General features: G+C 41.4%; 1 protein-coding gene across 4 annotated transcripts in view; it reads left to right on the forward strand.

Annotated features, from left to right (window-relative positions):
• The window catches only part of ACVR1 (activin A receptor type 1), a 49,712-nt gene that overhangs the window by 309 nt on the left and 35,660 nt on the right, over window positions 1-13,743 (forward strand). Inside the window, exons 1-2 of one of the 4 annotated variants that reach the window (XM_085304324.1) lie at window positions 1,163-1,217; window positions 2,289-2,463. The exons of 1 other annotated variant lie outside the window; for it this stretch is intronic. In XM_085304324.1, the coding sequence (XP_085160450.1) occupies window positions 2,372-2,463 (92 nt within the window). In that variant the 5' untranslated portion in view covers window positions 1,163-1,217; window positions 2,289-2,371. Of the gene's footprint in view, window positions 1-1,162; window positions 1,218-2,288; window positions 2,464-9,980; window positions 10,252-10,932; window positions 11,117-13,743 lie in introns of those variants that run through there. 2 more of the 4 variants (XM_085304327.1, XM_085304326.1) reach the window with 2 other exon arrangements.

Genomic DNA, 13,743 nt, shown 5'->3' on the forward strand with positions numbered 1-13,743 from the left:
GGGGCGGCCCGGGCCGGGCGGCGGGGCCGGGCGCGGGTCCTGGCGGGGCGGTTTGGGAGGAGGCGAGAAGCGCACCGGGGAGTGTTTCTTTGGTGGGAAACATTAAATTCATAACTCTTCAGTGTGATAGCAGGTTAGAAAACAGCCAGTTTTTACGACTTCTGTTAATTAACTACTACGAGTTCAATGTTGATGAGGAAAGTCTGTGTTTACCTGGTGTGTCTTTCCACAAAAGAGCAGTTGGTATACGCTCGAATTCTGTGCCTGTCTACAGCGTGGTTGTGGTTTTTTCTCTGTACTGATTTTCTTGACTCATTGAATGTGGTCTCTGCAAAAAGTTTACTAAAATGACATTGGAGACAGCTGTCTGTTAAAGTGGACATACATGTGTGCTGAAATGATGCTGGTTTTCTTCCATTACTTTATCAAGTAACACTACTAATATTTCTTTATGCTTAATTTCCTTTTCTAAGTGACTGGTATCTTGCCTTTGTGTTTTGTTTAAAGATCTATGCTAAATTCTTATCCTAAGCTTTTATCAGTTTTGTGACTCGTATTTTGCTGATAATCGTTTGTGCCTAATTTGAAGTTGAAAGGTTTTTTTACATTRTGTTTGAGAGTCTGTATTAGCAACTGAATTTATTTCCAAGAAAAGGTACATGTGGGAAATTTGGATAAAAGCAGAAACTTAAAATGCTCTGGAAGCTGGTATGTAGCTTTTTCCAGTTTTAATCAGTCTCCCTTCTTTGTATGGCAAACTGAAGTTCCAGATGTTGTTTTGGCTTACAGATAGTGAATGGGGGAAAAATAAGCATTCTTAATGTTAACAGAGTCGGACTGGCTGGTTCTGTGCTGACAGGAAAATGGAGAGATAAAAACTCCATTAATGGTGCATGCGCTGCCTTAGTAGCCAATAGAACAATGCTGTCTTCACTGGAAATAAGTCCCAGATTGGCAGTGATCAGTGCCAACTGCGAGAGGAGACAGCTGCAGAGACCAAGAAGTAATAAAGTAAAACTAAACATTAACTTATTTAAATAGCAGTGGGGTTTTATTCAAGTGTGCAAGCCAGTTTCTCCTTTTTTTTTTTTTCAGATAAATTAATTCATAGTCCCCCTTTTTTCCTGTCCCCCCCACCCTAAGTCCTGCTTATTCACCTCCTGTAGGTAACCATGGATATCAGGTGGAGATGGAAAGCTGGGCATGAAGCATTGTCAGTAAGTCTGAACTTAAAATATAGTTTCAGGGACAGATGGTCTTATGACTGTAACTACATCAGAGTTTTGTATTGGAATTTGTATTTTGTATTTGTATTGTTTTTGAAAGAAAATCCTCCGAGCGTTTTACTGTGAGCTGTAGAGTGATTTGGGCATATATGCTGGGTTTCTTCTAGAGGAAACAACTAGAAGCTCTGTTCCTGGTTTGAACCAAATGTGCCCCATCCCGAGATGGGGACATAGGGGCCTGAAGCAAGGAGTGTTTCTTTGAACAGCTTTGAGCCACATGTAGTAATGGCAGCTTTCAGTCAAGGGATCATGCTAAATCTATTCAGAAGTGAAACTGTTGAAATCAAGTGTGATGTTTATATCGTGGCCAGGAACTTCCTGTGCTAGCCTGCAGATGTGTGCATTGTATTCTGCGGGTTTTCTATGCTATATCATATTAAATATTTAAATTTGATCTCTGCTTCTTTTCCTGGCCTGTTCCTCCAGTCCTGTTCACTCCTAAGATATTTTGAGTTGGTTGTTTTTAAATGATAGCTACCATGCTACTTATTTCTGTCTTAAAATTGTAAATTTTAAATCTCTCTATTGTTGAGAGTAGGAAATGGAAGTTTCTGGTCAGTGGACTACTTACCCCATCATCTGTCCCTTCCGGTATGGTATAGTTGTCCATCAGATTTTTTTGACCTCACTGAACATTTATAAGAATACTTAGTTCACTTGCATTGTTTAATACTGTAAAGCTGAAAGTTAAGAGTGTGGACACTGACTCATCTAAATCATAAAGGAGACAAGCTATTACAGCTCTTCTGGTATCAGAAGACTTGTCTGTGTTTGCTGCTTAGAATTGGGAAAGCTTGTCTATACCACAGTTTGTGTGCTTTATTGAAACAAGGGTGGAGCGTGTGTGTGTGTGTCGTCAGAGTTGGTGTGTATTGATGGAATATGGTAAGAGACACTGGAAATGTGTAAAGTCTTAGTCAGTTGGATGTGTATTTTAAAATGGATTTGGATTTGCATAATTTAACCCATTTTATTTTTTATTTTTATTTTTTTTCCCAACAGAGCTGGTAGTACATGCCTCCTGCAGCTGATTGGTTCTGTAAAAACCATGAAAAGCATAAAAGGGCTATTGCAAACCTTTGGAGATGTGGAAGATACAGAAAGAGTGTGTGGGTCTCCAGCCTCCTGCTGCCTACCTTTGTGCAGCTTTTGCATTCCTTTGCTCAGTTGCCTGGAGGTGTCTTGGTCATGTGGTTTCTGATTCAAGCCAAGCCCAAATGTTTTCATGCCCAGTCTGGTCTRTTTTCTGAGAATCATTTTAGATGCCTCAGTCCGTTTTATTGTGGTTTCCTTAAGAGTCTAGTCCAGCTGAATTTAAGATGATTCCTGGCCTAAGTAAACACTCACAAGCAGACATATTAGCCACTGATTTATCTCAGCAGCTGTGCTCCTGTTACCGAAAAACCGATCTTCAGAGCTCTAGAGTTAGATCTGTGCTGTTGAGAACCCAAGGTTGGTGGTTGTTGCTTCTTTGAGTGGAAAGTTTTGCAGCATGAAACTCAGAGGTAGTTAAATTGACATATTCCTATGGAGGCAGAATCTGACCTTGCTGATCTAGCTTTGTGTTTCCACTAAGCATCAATGAGGAAATGGAAGCCTTTTGATACTGACTGGTAGACCTATTCACCAGTATTATCAATTGTGCTGGACAGTTCGGTTTTGAAAACTTCCAGGGCATCCAGAATATACTTCCTTGTAGGTTTGTAAATGATCTTTGCACCTTTTGTAGGAGTGGTTTCCACAAAAGGTTGTTTGGAGGAAGTATATTTACTCTGATTTGTTCACTTTCATTGTGGAGGAAAATAGCTTTATGCTGAATACTTCCTCATATTGAAAAGAAAGTTGGATGGACCCCTGCTCTGTCTGAAATAATGCTATCTTTTTTGTTCCATTATATTCAGAATGGTTTCTTACTCCTTGTCTCATTAGTTAAAAGGGCTCCTGATCCTATGTGTGTTTGGCACTTTCTTCCCTTTTAGAAGCGTTTCATAAAGGTTATCTCTGACTACTATTTGTCTTCTGCCTGTTATGGTAACAATCACAGCTTGATCCTGCGTGTTGATGTCAGGCCTTGCAAATTGCCAGTGGATGTATGTCATCAGCTCACTTTGATCAAGAGGGAGTGCTCGTGCTGTTTTGACTTAWTTTCTACATGATTGTGAATGAGTTGCTCTATGAACTGGTCCTACATTCAGAAATCCAAAGCTAGACTTGCCCATAAAGAGTGTTTTAGCTTGTCTGTCTTCATGTTTGCAGTTGGCTAGAAGTATATGCGAGGTCAGTCACTCTGTCTTAGGTGGTGAACAGTCATTTGATTGGTTGATTTCAGGATCTTTAAGGGTAATTAAAACAAAAGTCTGAATAAATAACAGAACAGCTTTTTGAAGATATAAGTACAGTCAGGTTTGTCAAGGCTGTGTGGAATGTATGAGTTTGAAAACTCATAGCTAAATAGATGGAAAGGGAATGCATATCAGAGCTCTAAAAAAAAGTATCACAAGCATACATATTTGGAATACGCTTGACTGAGGGAGAGATAAGATGCTCAACTATTAGACTGAGGGTTAAATAACATGGTAATGACGACATGTATTATGACTTTGTGACTGGGAAAAGATAATTCCTTTCACCAGGAGGACACAGATAAAGAACTGTTTGCCTGTAAGATCAAGATGGATGAGACTAAAACGGCAATTACCAAATGTCTGTGTAGTAATTTGAAAAGGAAGAAAGATCTGAGTAGAGAGCTCCAACTCTTTTAGCATACTGTTTTGAATGATGGCTGAATTAGTGTTTGTGGGTGAGACTGGCACAGGTGTGACTTGAGAGGAACAGGGATGGAGAGCTGTGATGGAGCTTCATGAAGCATCAAATGAGAAAGGAGAGCAACTTGCAGGGTGCCTCAAGGGTGTGGGACTAAAGCAAGGGGAGAGAATTAACACAAGACCAAGGCAGGCTCATGAGAGAGAATGAAAACAGAGTTAGACTAGAGCTCTAATGTGAACAAAACAGAAGTAACTTTGAGATTAGACAGTGGGGTAGGAGGGACAAATCTCAGTTCTAGGAAGGAGAAGCTGAAATACTATTCTTTGCCTTAACTCTAAACCCAGCTGTGAATTACATTCATCTTAAAATGGAGATTGAACTTCATTGAATCTGAAAAGATAACGTTTGAAGTTCTGTGTGCCTCCGTGATAGTGTCCAACTTGCATAATCTTTCTGGAAGGGGAAAGGTTGATGGGGCTGTAGAAGAACCTTACATAGTCCTAGGACCAATGCACCTACCTTGTTGGTTTGCTTTGAGGCAGGAAAATGGGCTACCGTGCATGTAACATAATATAACATTTTCTGTACTTCGTATTTAAGAACAGAGTAATATGGCTCTGGTCTGTCCAAACAGGCAGGGCTAAATTGTAAAACAATATTGTTAAAATTCTGTGGTGGGGTAATATAATCTCTGGAGAATTTTACTTGCTTATGTAGCAGGGTGTTTCCTTCTTTCTCTATATCGCTAATTGCACTCTGCTTTTTGGACTCCAAAAGAATAGTTAATGAAAGAATCTGAAATAAAAATATGTTGCGCGACATGAGCCTGTGGAGTATTAGGAACTTCTGTTCTCAGTCTGATTGCTCTAAAAATACTTTCTTAATTTATATTCTGCTTCTGTTGGCTTGCTGACACTTTGGAGCAGTTAAGCTTTAAACGGCAAACAAAACAAATACCTGACTTTTTCCTATCCGTTAACCTTTCCTACTTTTAGCAACCTACTGCTCTTGAAGAATGTTATTCTAATCCCACCTTAATCCATTAGAAATGAGCCAGAGGTGTAAAGCCTGATTCTAGAGTGCTTTTCCCAGAGTATTTCCTGTCTTCCTTGCCCCTTCCCTTTGAACAAGAAGGGGCATGCTTTTGTGACTTGTCCAGTAATACTTCAGAGAGCCATATACCTCAGCAGCTTTCTTTTCTGCTTGGTAATTATTCTATGTTACTTCTGTGCTTGTTTCTCTCTCCTGTCCTGCTTGTTTGTGTATTTGGTAGCTTGACTTTATGGAGCACCTGTGTGTGTTTGCTGATTCATGCTGCAGTTGTGTGATTCTGCCAAAGCAATGAAATGGATAAAAACATTTTGAGCAGGTTTTTATCAAAATTCCATGAGTTGTGTTCTGGTTAGGATGCTTGTGCTATGGGGGATAAGTAGAGTATTCTTGTGCTAACATTGTAGAGCCGAAGAAGATAATTGTAGAGGATGAGACTTGCCCTGGATGGCAAAATTCTGCTGGGATTATTGATGTGCAAGTGAAGTTTGTTACTAGTGGTGAAATACTTAAAGGGTCATTGGAGGGAGTCTGTCCACAGTGACCAGTGATGAGTGCTTTGAGTAGCAGTCYGTGGATTCACTTACCTGCTATTAGGCTCCCAATGATCCAGCCTGATAACATCAGAGGCTGAAAATAAAAAAAACATTTACACCTTTTAAGGTCCCTGCATATGTGAAAACACAGAACTCTGTAGTGAGATACTGCTTAATTAATGCCTGTGGGATCTAGGCTATGTTTACCTTTCAGTTAGACTTGATACAGTGAGTGTGAGGGATGGTTTTTAAATACTCTTCACATTATATAATCAGACCCTAGTAATTAAATTAGAGAAAGACACTCCCCTCCCCACTCCCCCAAGGCTAAGCAGTGTGTTCAAATTTTTTTTGATTGAACTACTGTAACTTTTTTTAGAGGAGAGGTTGGGTTTTTGCTGAGACGACCTGTTTTCAGAAAAGTTTCAAAAATGCTGGCTGAAGAGTTCTGGGAAACTTTGACAGGCTATTCATGTAATATTTAAGAAGTTAATGAAAAGCCTTTAAAAATCATGGCCTTAAATTAATAGCTGTTGAACTCGCACTCTAACTTCAACTGTCTCAATTTTCTGATAAGATTATAGTGTAATTCTCTGAAGGGGTTAAAGCCAAATTGTAGGACAGGGCTGGTGTGGGGATAGTGGGCATCTCAGTGTTGTACACAGACTGTGACACAACCTTGGGCTTCGGTTGTGCTGGTGACCTGACGCAAGTGCAGCAGTTTTAAAATCTGATCTCAGCCCATCATTATGATAAAACATACTCGCCTGCATGGTGGAATTGCAGTGTAGAAAGACCTTTTGTCAACCTTTCTTGCAGCCGCTCTTCTAAAACTTTCTTAAAGGTCTGAYGGTGTATATAGTTTTTCAAGAACTAAATATTTGCAGACATGCAAGTAGTTTCCTATTAAATAGTCTCAAGAAATTGCAAGAACCAGCCTGTCAGGAATTGAATCAAATCTGTATCAGGAGAGGTAGCTGACGATTGTGTGATGAAAGTGAAGTAAAATACATAATGAAAATAGGAACTTTTCTACCTTATTGTTTTTAAACTAAAACAGAAAGAGAAGTAATATTCTGATTAGAATATAATTTTTATTAGGCAGATGAATTTTTAGAATTTTAAGAACTATAATTTTTTGGAGAACTATGAAGTGATTGTTAAGTCAAGACCTACCTTCTTGCTAGTTTTCACCTCTATGAGATCAGATACACATTCCCATGGTCTCTGTCTTGCTAGCACTGCTAGCATTGCACCTTGGGATGACTTGGATCAGCAGATTTTTTCACTGATCTGTTCTGACCTACCCTTGAGCCTTGCAATTGCCAGAGCCAGGAGGAAGGAGAGAGTGAGAAGGTGCCTAGAGTGGTGACACTGAGGTGAGGCAAGGTTGGACTGCCTGATCTGACAGTGCTGAGTCTTTGAGTGGTCTAACCTGGTTGTGAAACCATACCCTAATAAAGCTTGACACTGAGCTCCTGTCAAACTGCATGATCTTTTAGTGTAGATATGAATTGAGTTTCTGCCCATGCTGTTGTTTTCCTCACCTGTCACAGACAAGTGATATAAGCAGTATTTGAAAGTTCATTTTGAAATGCCTGGGAGCTGTGAAAGCATATTTCTCCCTGAACTCTTTCATCACATACTACGCATTAAAATCTTATTAAATAAAGTAGTGCTAGCTAGATGAAAGCAGACCAGGCCTCAAAGAGGTGGACTTTAGATAGGTTAAAAGTATTTGTCAGTGAGTTTGTTTTGGAAGGAACAGAGACACAATTTGTATGTGCAATTTTCAGCTGACAAGTGATCAGAAATATTTGTGTTTGGGTCTTGTTCACGACTAATGTCTAGATCCAGGTTCTGTGTTTAGGGGAGAGTGAGTTACCTTCATTTAAAGTTCTGTGGTGAGAACTGGTAGCTGATACTGATTACTAAGAAAGAAAAATTCTAGTTAAAAAAAAAAAAAAAAAAAAACTACATCTCATAGCAAGATTTGAAAGATGAGATGTTTTCCTTGCTTCTCTTATGCCCAAGGCCCCAGCACAAATTAAGTTGCCAGATGTTAATGGAAATTTTCTCTACTTTGTGTGGGCATTTAGAGTAGGTTTAGCAAAGTGAGTAGTACCCAAGGTTGTGTATAATTCTGCTGAATTTATTTTAACGGACAAGGAAAATGTCCAAGAAACTTTCCATTGCACAGCTGCAACACAGCCTTTTCATGCCAATCGCAGAATGCCATGTTCTCTTCTGCAGGAACTGGCTGTGTTCTAATACCTATGTAGCAATAAAATGTGTGTAGTATAATAAAATACTGTCTTTGTTTAATGTTCAGGGTGCTTAATGAGCTTCTGAAATGTGTGAGAAGTAGCAATAATTCGTGTACATCTAACAGTGTCTTGACTTGGTACTTACTATATACCCCAGGCACATATACTGTAAGACGAAGCTACTGCATACTTAATTGTTCGCTTGCCTTTCTTGTGAAATYGCTTGTGAATGCGTATCTATTAGTTGCCCGTATAACCCAAACCATGTCTAATTGGTTCTTTGCATGTATGGAACTGCATTTTTAAATTTCAAGATGCTGTCAGTGATGACATGATCAGTGAGCCATATGCACTAACTTAGTGAATGAGCAATTTTAAGGATTAATATTGTGTGAAGGCTCTGCAGAGGAAAGCTTTTCTTTGGTACTGTATTAGTCTTTTGCCACTACCTCCTGTAGAATTTACTTACAGTACAAGGCAATAAATGGTATGTAAAGATGCATATGTGGCTTCAAAGGCACCAGGAAGTTGCAATATATGTTGGGATTTTCAGATCAATTTAAGTCTGTGCCACTCTATTGCTCATAAGCCATCCAATGTCATCTTGCCTAAGACACTTGTATTGATGCAGTACCTACACAAGTTGAACCTTAATAGCTGGGCCACCTCTCTCTCTTCAGTCTCCTTCAACCACACTGAGTTTTGCTGCCCAGATACAAAGTCCTGAGTCCACCAGCTCACCAGCTGACCTGTATGGGGAACCTTGCATTAATTTTACTCTCTTTGCCCCTTATGCATCCTGGGCCTTCAGTTGCTCTGCGCCTCTCCAGGAATTACAGGAATTATTCTTCTGGACACAAGCAAGCTTTGCTTCTGTTTCCATTAAAGCAGAGGCTGTACTTGCGTGACTCTTGCCTTCCTCTTCCTGCCCTCCTTTTTTTTTTTTTTTTTTTTTTTTTTTTTTTTTTTTTTTTCCTTTCTTGAAAGGGAATGAAGAATTTCTTGCTTCTGGTCCACTTACCTGGGTGGGATTTTTTTTCCCTCTCAATTGAATAGTGTGTGGTGTTTTCTCTATTTTCTTCTCTCTATGCACTGTATTTCTCTCACTTGTTCTTCTATGCTATGCAGTTTCTGTAATTAGTATGTTGGCTGAAAGCTGTGGGTAACAGCATAGGTAATAAATGAATTCTTACTTGTAGCCAGGTGGGAGGCTAAACAGGATTTTATTTTTTTAAGTGACTCTTACAGTTTGTTAATTAAAGAAAAGAAAGAAAAACTAGATTGTTGCTCTTCATGAGACCACTCAGAACTATACCCTCTTATAGAGTAGCTTTCACTGACATTTCACAGTGTACAGGTTGGTTTCCTCTTGGATGTGTTGTTATCCAGCAGTGTTGTGATTTTGCTTTTATGTTGTGAGTACAGGTGAACTGTTATCTGATAGCAYGTCACTGTCTTGTGTCATGTTGTGGTCATTTGAATCTGAGATATTTAGCCTTTCAAGATGACGATCTTTTGCTGATTTTCTTGAGCTGGAGTGCAGGCACTGTTGATGTGTGTCTTTGCACTTGATCGTGATTGCTAAATGGAGTTTGTGGCTGATTTCCATCTTGCTAGATCTTGGCAACAAAGTTTAGGTTTTGTGAAAAAAATACGCAAATTTGCCATTCTCTAACATTAGTAATGTCTTTGTGCTGTTCTGAGGATATTTGTTCATGTGAGTTTCAATTAAAAAATAAACCAGTGAATTATTCCTTTTAAATGCACAACTTTCCTTTTAAAGACACAGCTGTTGAGGTATTTAGCTGGTGTGTGACTATTGTGGATGGTAGAATTACAATTCAGTGTTACGGATGTTTTCTCTTGATAAAAATCTGATGAGGTACATGCAAAATATGTACAGCCCTTGGGCTCTTGGCTGGTCGCCACCAGGATTGTCTATGATAGTGTGGGTGCTTCTGATCTCTTTGGAAATGCCCTCTCCTAATTTGTGTTCCCATGTCTGTGTCATATTAAGATGAAATATAATCTTGAATTTCTTCAGTGCTTTGACTTGCTCTTTCATCTGGTGCATTCTTTGTGCTCTGTCAGGGGGATGGCATTAGAGGCTAAACACGTTTCCCAACAACTTGTGTTGGTGTCAGTATGGTATTTCGTGTTGTCTTAACTCCTGGTTCTTCTCTTCTTTAGTTTGTTGCAGTAGCTATCTAGGCCACTCCAGCTGCGGATTGTGGGTTTCACTTTGTTGTTGCTATCAGGCCATTAAGGAATGTGTTGGGAGAAAACAAATGGATTTTTCTTGTGGAGAAGAGAAAAAGGGATGTATTTACTATGGAAGTGAAAAAGGTATTGGGAATCACGTTTTCAGAATAAAGTCTTTAAACTGTTAAGACTTTGTGAATGCAAGTAGTAATCTTCTATTCCTATACAGACACACAGCTAATTCTTTTAGATATGTTCAGTTGGGTAGTCCTAACAGAGAATTGTAGCTGACATACGGTATGCATATTGCTGTTCATTTCTGCTTCTTAAGCCTGTTTAATTATTCCTCCTTTGGAATACAAGGCTGGCTCTCTGGTAGATACCTGCCTGCTCTGGAACTAGATGAATTTTGCTGTGTGCGGTTTAACAGATTTGTTTGAAATTCTGTTAGCTTCTCTGTGCTCAAGTGCTGCCACTTTGAAGGGATGTTTCCATAGTGACCTATAGGAAGTTTAAGCTTTTCTAAATATGTACTTTTGTAGAACAAAAGTTAAAACAAATCATCTACTTATGTTTGTTGTACGTGGATGGGAATTTACAGAATAGTACATCCCACTTCCACCTCTGCTGTGTAGCTTCTGATGCTAAAGTATGGTATAGAAAGCTTAAATGGGAGGTACTTGTGTTTTGATTGCCCTCTAGTGGTGGTGATACTTAAAATTTTCAGTATAGGAAATGTCTTAAGAGTTGCAGTCAAAAATAATAAAAATATTTCTGTTTTCAGATTTATCAGTCTTTATGCATTACTTACTGGTTGCTTTCTAGCCCATCATTAGTGACCTAGAGACCTTCAGACATGGAAAACGACAATAGAAAAGTAGTTACAGTTCCAGTGCAGCCCCAATTCAAACAGGCAGAATAAAGCAGGCAGAAGATGAGGAGAGCAGTCGGCGTGGGAGCACCGCCGGGGAGCCGGGGCAGCGGGCGGCTCCGCGGGCAGAGGCGGAAGGTAGCTCTGGGCGGCGGGGCGCCGGCGGTGCCGCGGCGGGGGAGGCCGCCGCGCGCCTGGCTTATCTGGGCGGCAGGCAGCGCGGCGCTGGCGCTCGAGGCGGCCGGGCGCCGCGGAGGGGCTGGGGCGGCCGCGGCGCTTATCGCGGCGGGGAGGGGCGGCGCGGCCTGGCCTGGCCGCGGTGCCCCCGCCGCCCGGTTTCGGGGGCTCCCGTCCCCGTAGGAGCCGCTTTGTGAGAACCCGCTCTGCGTGATCGTGGCGCTGGTTTATAAAGCGTTTCCTTTCAAGGTTTATTTTTAACTACTGACTGAACAGGCTCGCAGCAGACACGGCGTACTCTGATCAAAATGGCAACCAGCAAGGGATTCTGACATCTCTTCTAAAGCGTTTGGCAGGCTTTCAGCTGTCTAAACACAGAGTATTGGCTGGAGCTGGGTAATCACGTACAGTAAGAACGTCTCTTTGCCTTCTTTCCTCCTTCCCTGCCTCGTTCCCTCCCTCTCATCCATTTCTACCTGAAATGTTTCGTTGTCTTAAAGCGGAGGGGAAGGCTTTAGTATAGTTAAGAGTTTTGTTGTTGTTACTTTTTAGAGTGTACGTACTTGCGCTCAGGCCTGTTTTGAAGGAGAMGTGAGTTATGTTGTCAGGGTCGGAGGCTCGCTCCCAGCCTTTCCTTGCCGCCGCGCAGAGGGCTGCGTGGCTGCCTGCCAAAAGCCCCAGAGCTGTACCTAGTCTGCACACACACCACACGGGATTTTAATTGGCAATAAATACACGCAGGGTGGATTTTCTTTATAGACYGTTGCAAGTAAGCACAGGGTTTCGCAGCAAAAGCAGACAAAATATTCTTTGAGACTTTCAGGAGAGTGAACGTCTACAGGAACGAAGCTGCATAAAAGCAGGRTTTAACTTTCTGGTATTTAGCTTTCCCACTGAGAGGATGATGTACTTACGAAATGCATGAAGTGTATCAATATCCTGATTTTTTTTTTCCTCATGTTCGTAACAGGAAAAGTCTATTTATACATGTAAGCCCCCCAAAAGAGGTCTGCACGAATAACTGCTTTCTGACATAGGGCTGACTGGTCGTTCAGCAGGGCTTTTTATAGACACGCAGCAAGCTGTTTCTGGAATGCCTGGATCCGAGCTGGGGCCGGAGAGGCCTCCTGGCTCAGCGACAGCGCGGCTCCCTGCTTGCCCAGCTCCAGCTGACACTGGCCAGCTGAGTCATTTTAGGCAAATTGCTTAATTTCTGTGTGTGTGCACCTCTGTTTTGGTAGCTGTAAAGCAGGGGTAATGATAGTGGCCTTTTCTGTGTTAGGCACTTAAATGTAGTTAGGAAAATTTGGTGTAATTTTGGGTGTGTTATTTGATAAAGGAATGTCTACTGTCATTGTGGTTTCATGGCTTTTTGATTTGTTCAGTTAGGACTGGTAAAACCCTCGTACTTGCTGATTACTTACTGTGTGCTACAACCCATGCTTGCTTTGTCCTGAGGCAGAGGCACAGTTGGTGGACGTGGGGGAGTGCAGAGAGGGCCGGGAGCTGAATTTTAGAACCCAGAGTGTTGCTACTCCCCCTCCTGCAATAAAGAAAAATGCAGTGGGCTAGCTCTCAGTGAAGAAGCTTGTTCGCCTCTTCACTGGGGGTCCGTTTTGGTGATTTCCTTTCTCCCCTATCTTGAGAAATACGGGTGGAGGATATGTGTGTTTTGCTGCTTTTGCTGTTTAGTGAATCTTTATTGAGATGAACTGATACTTATTAAAAACAACAAATGCTAACAACTTGCAAAGTCTTTCTAGTTCCCATACTGTTGTCAACTTCCAGTATCTTAAATTCGTTCTCTTTAGCTTGTCTTCAGTTCGTGTTTCGTACTTTTTAATCTGATTTCCTGATGGAATTAGACTGAATTCATTGCTGTTCTCTTTTCCCACTCTCACTTGAGAAGGCTTGTGGAAGGTGGATCATGGATGAGAGAAGGGAGAGCCCCATGGAGGGGAAAGGCTGCAGAGTGAGCATGTCACATGCTGTGTGGAAGGGTGGTGGTTCCACTGCCATGGGAGAATGGTGGCTGGTGTCCTCCTTTAATGAGGCACTGGAAGATGCAACTGAGAATTGTGAATCTGTAGAAGACTAGAGAACCATTTATTCATTTTTCATGTCTTAACCCACTCTTTCCCAATTTTTATTTCCTGTCAAGCACATTGTCCCTTTATTTCATGCTGTTGCTGTGAGGACACTTMCTGCACAGAGCAGGAGGACGCAAGTCCGGCGCGCCATCCCTGTGAAGCTAACCTTGAGCGTTCCTTTCCAGCTGGAGTGGGCAGGCATGCAGCTCTGCTCTGGTAGCTCCAGGCCTACTGGCTCGCCCAGTTCCACTGCGGCTGTGGGCTGGCGTCGTTAAAATCAAAGTTTTCTGCCTGTGCTCTTTGAACCATTGATGTGTTGAAAGAGGGCATGTGTCATCAGCCACCTTTGTCTAGGCTTGCAGAAAGGTATCTGAATGTAATGTCAAGAAATACACTTATGTAAGCTGTTAATGCAAATGAAACGGAGCCATGGTTAGGGTAGCTGAGAAGGATAATATTGCTCTCATGTTCCCCTCTTTTAAGTGACGGAGCCCCTTC

Source organism: Rhea americana, unplaced genomic scaffold, assembly GCF_003343005.1.
Source record: "Rhea americana isolate MKP2758 unplaced genomic scaffold, rheAme1 scaffold_206, whole genome shotgun sequence".
NCBI classification, from domain to species: Eukaryota; Metazoa; Chordata; class Aves; order Rheiformes; family Rheidae; genus Rhea; species Rhea americana.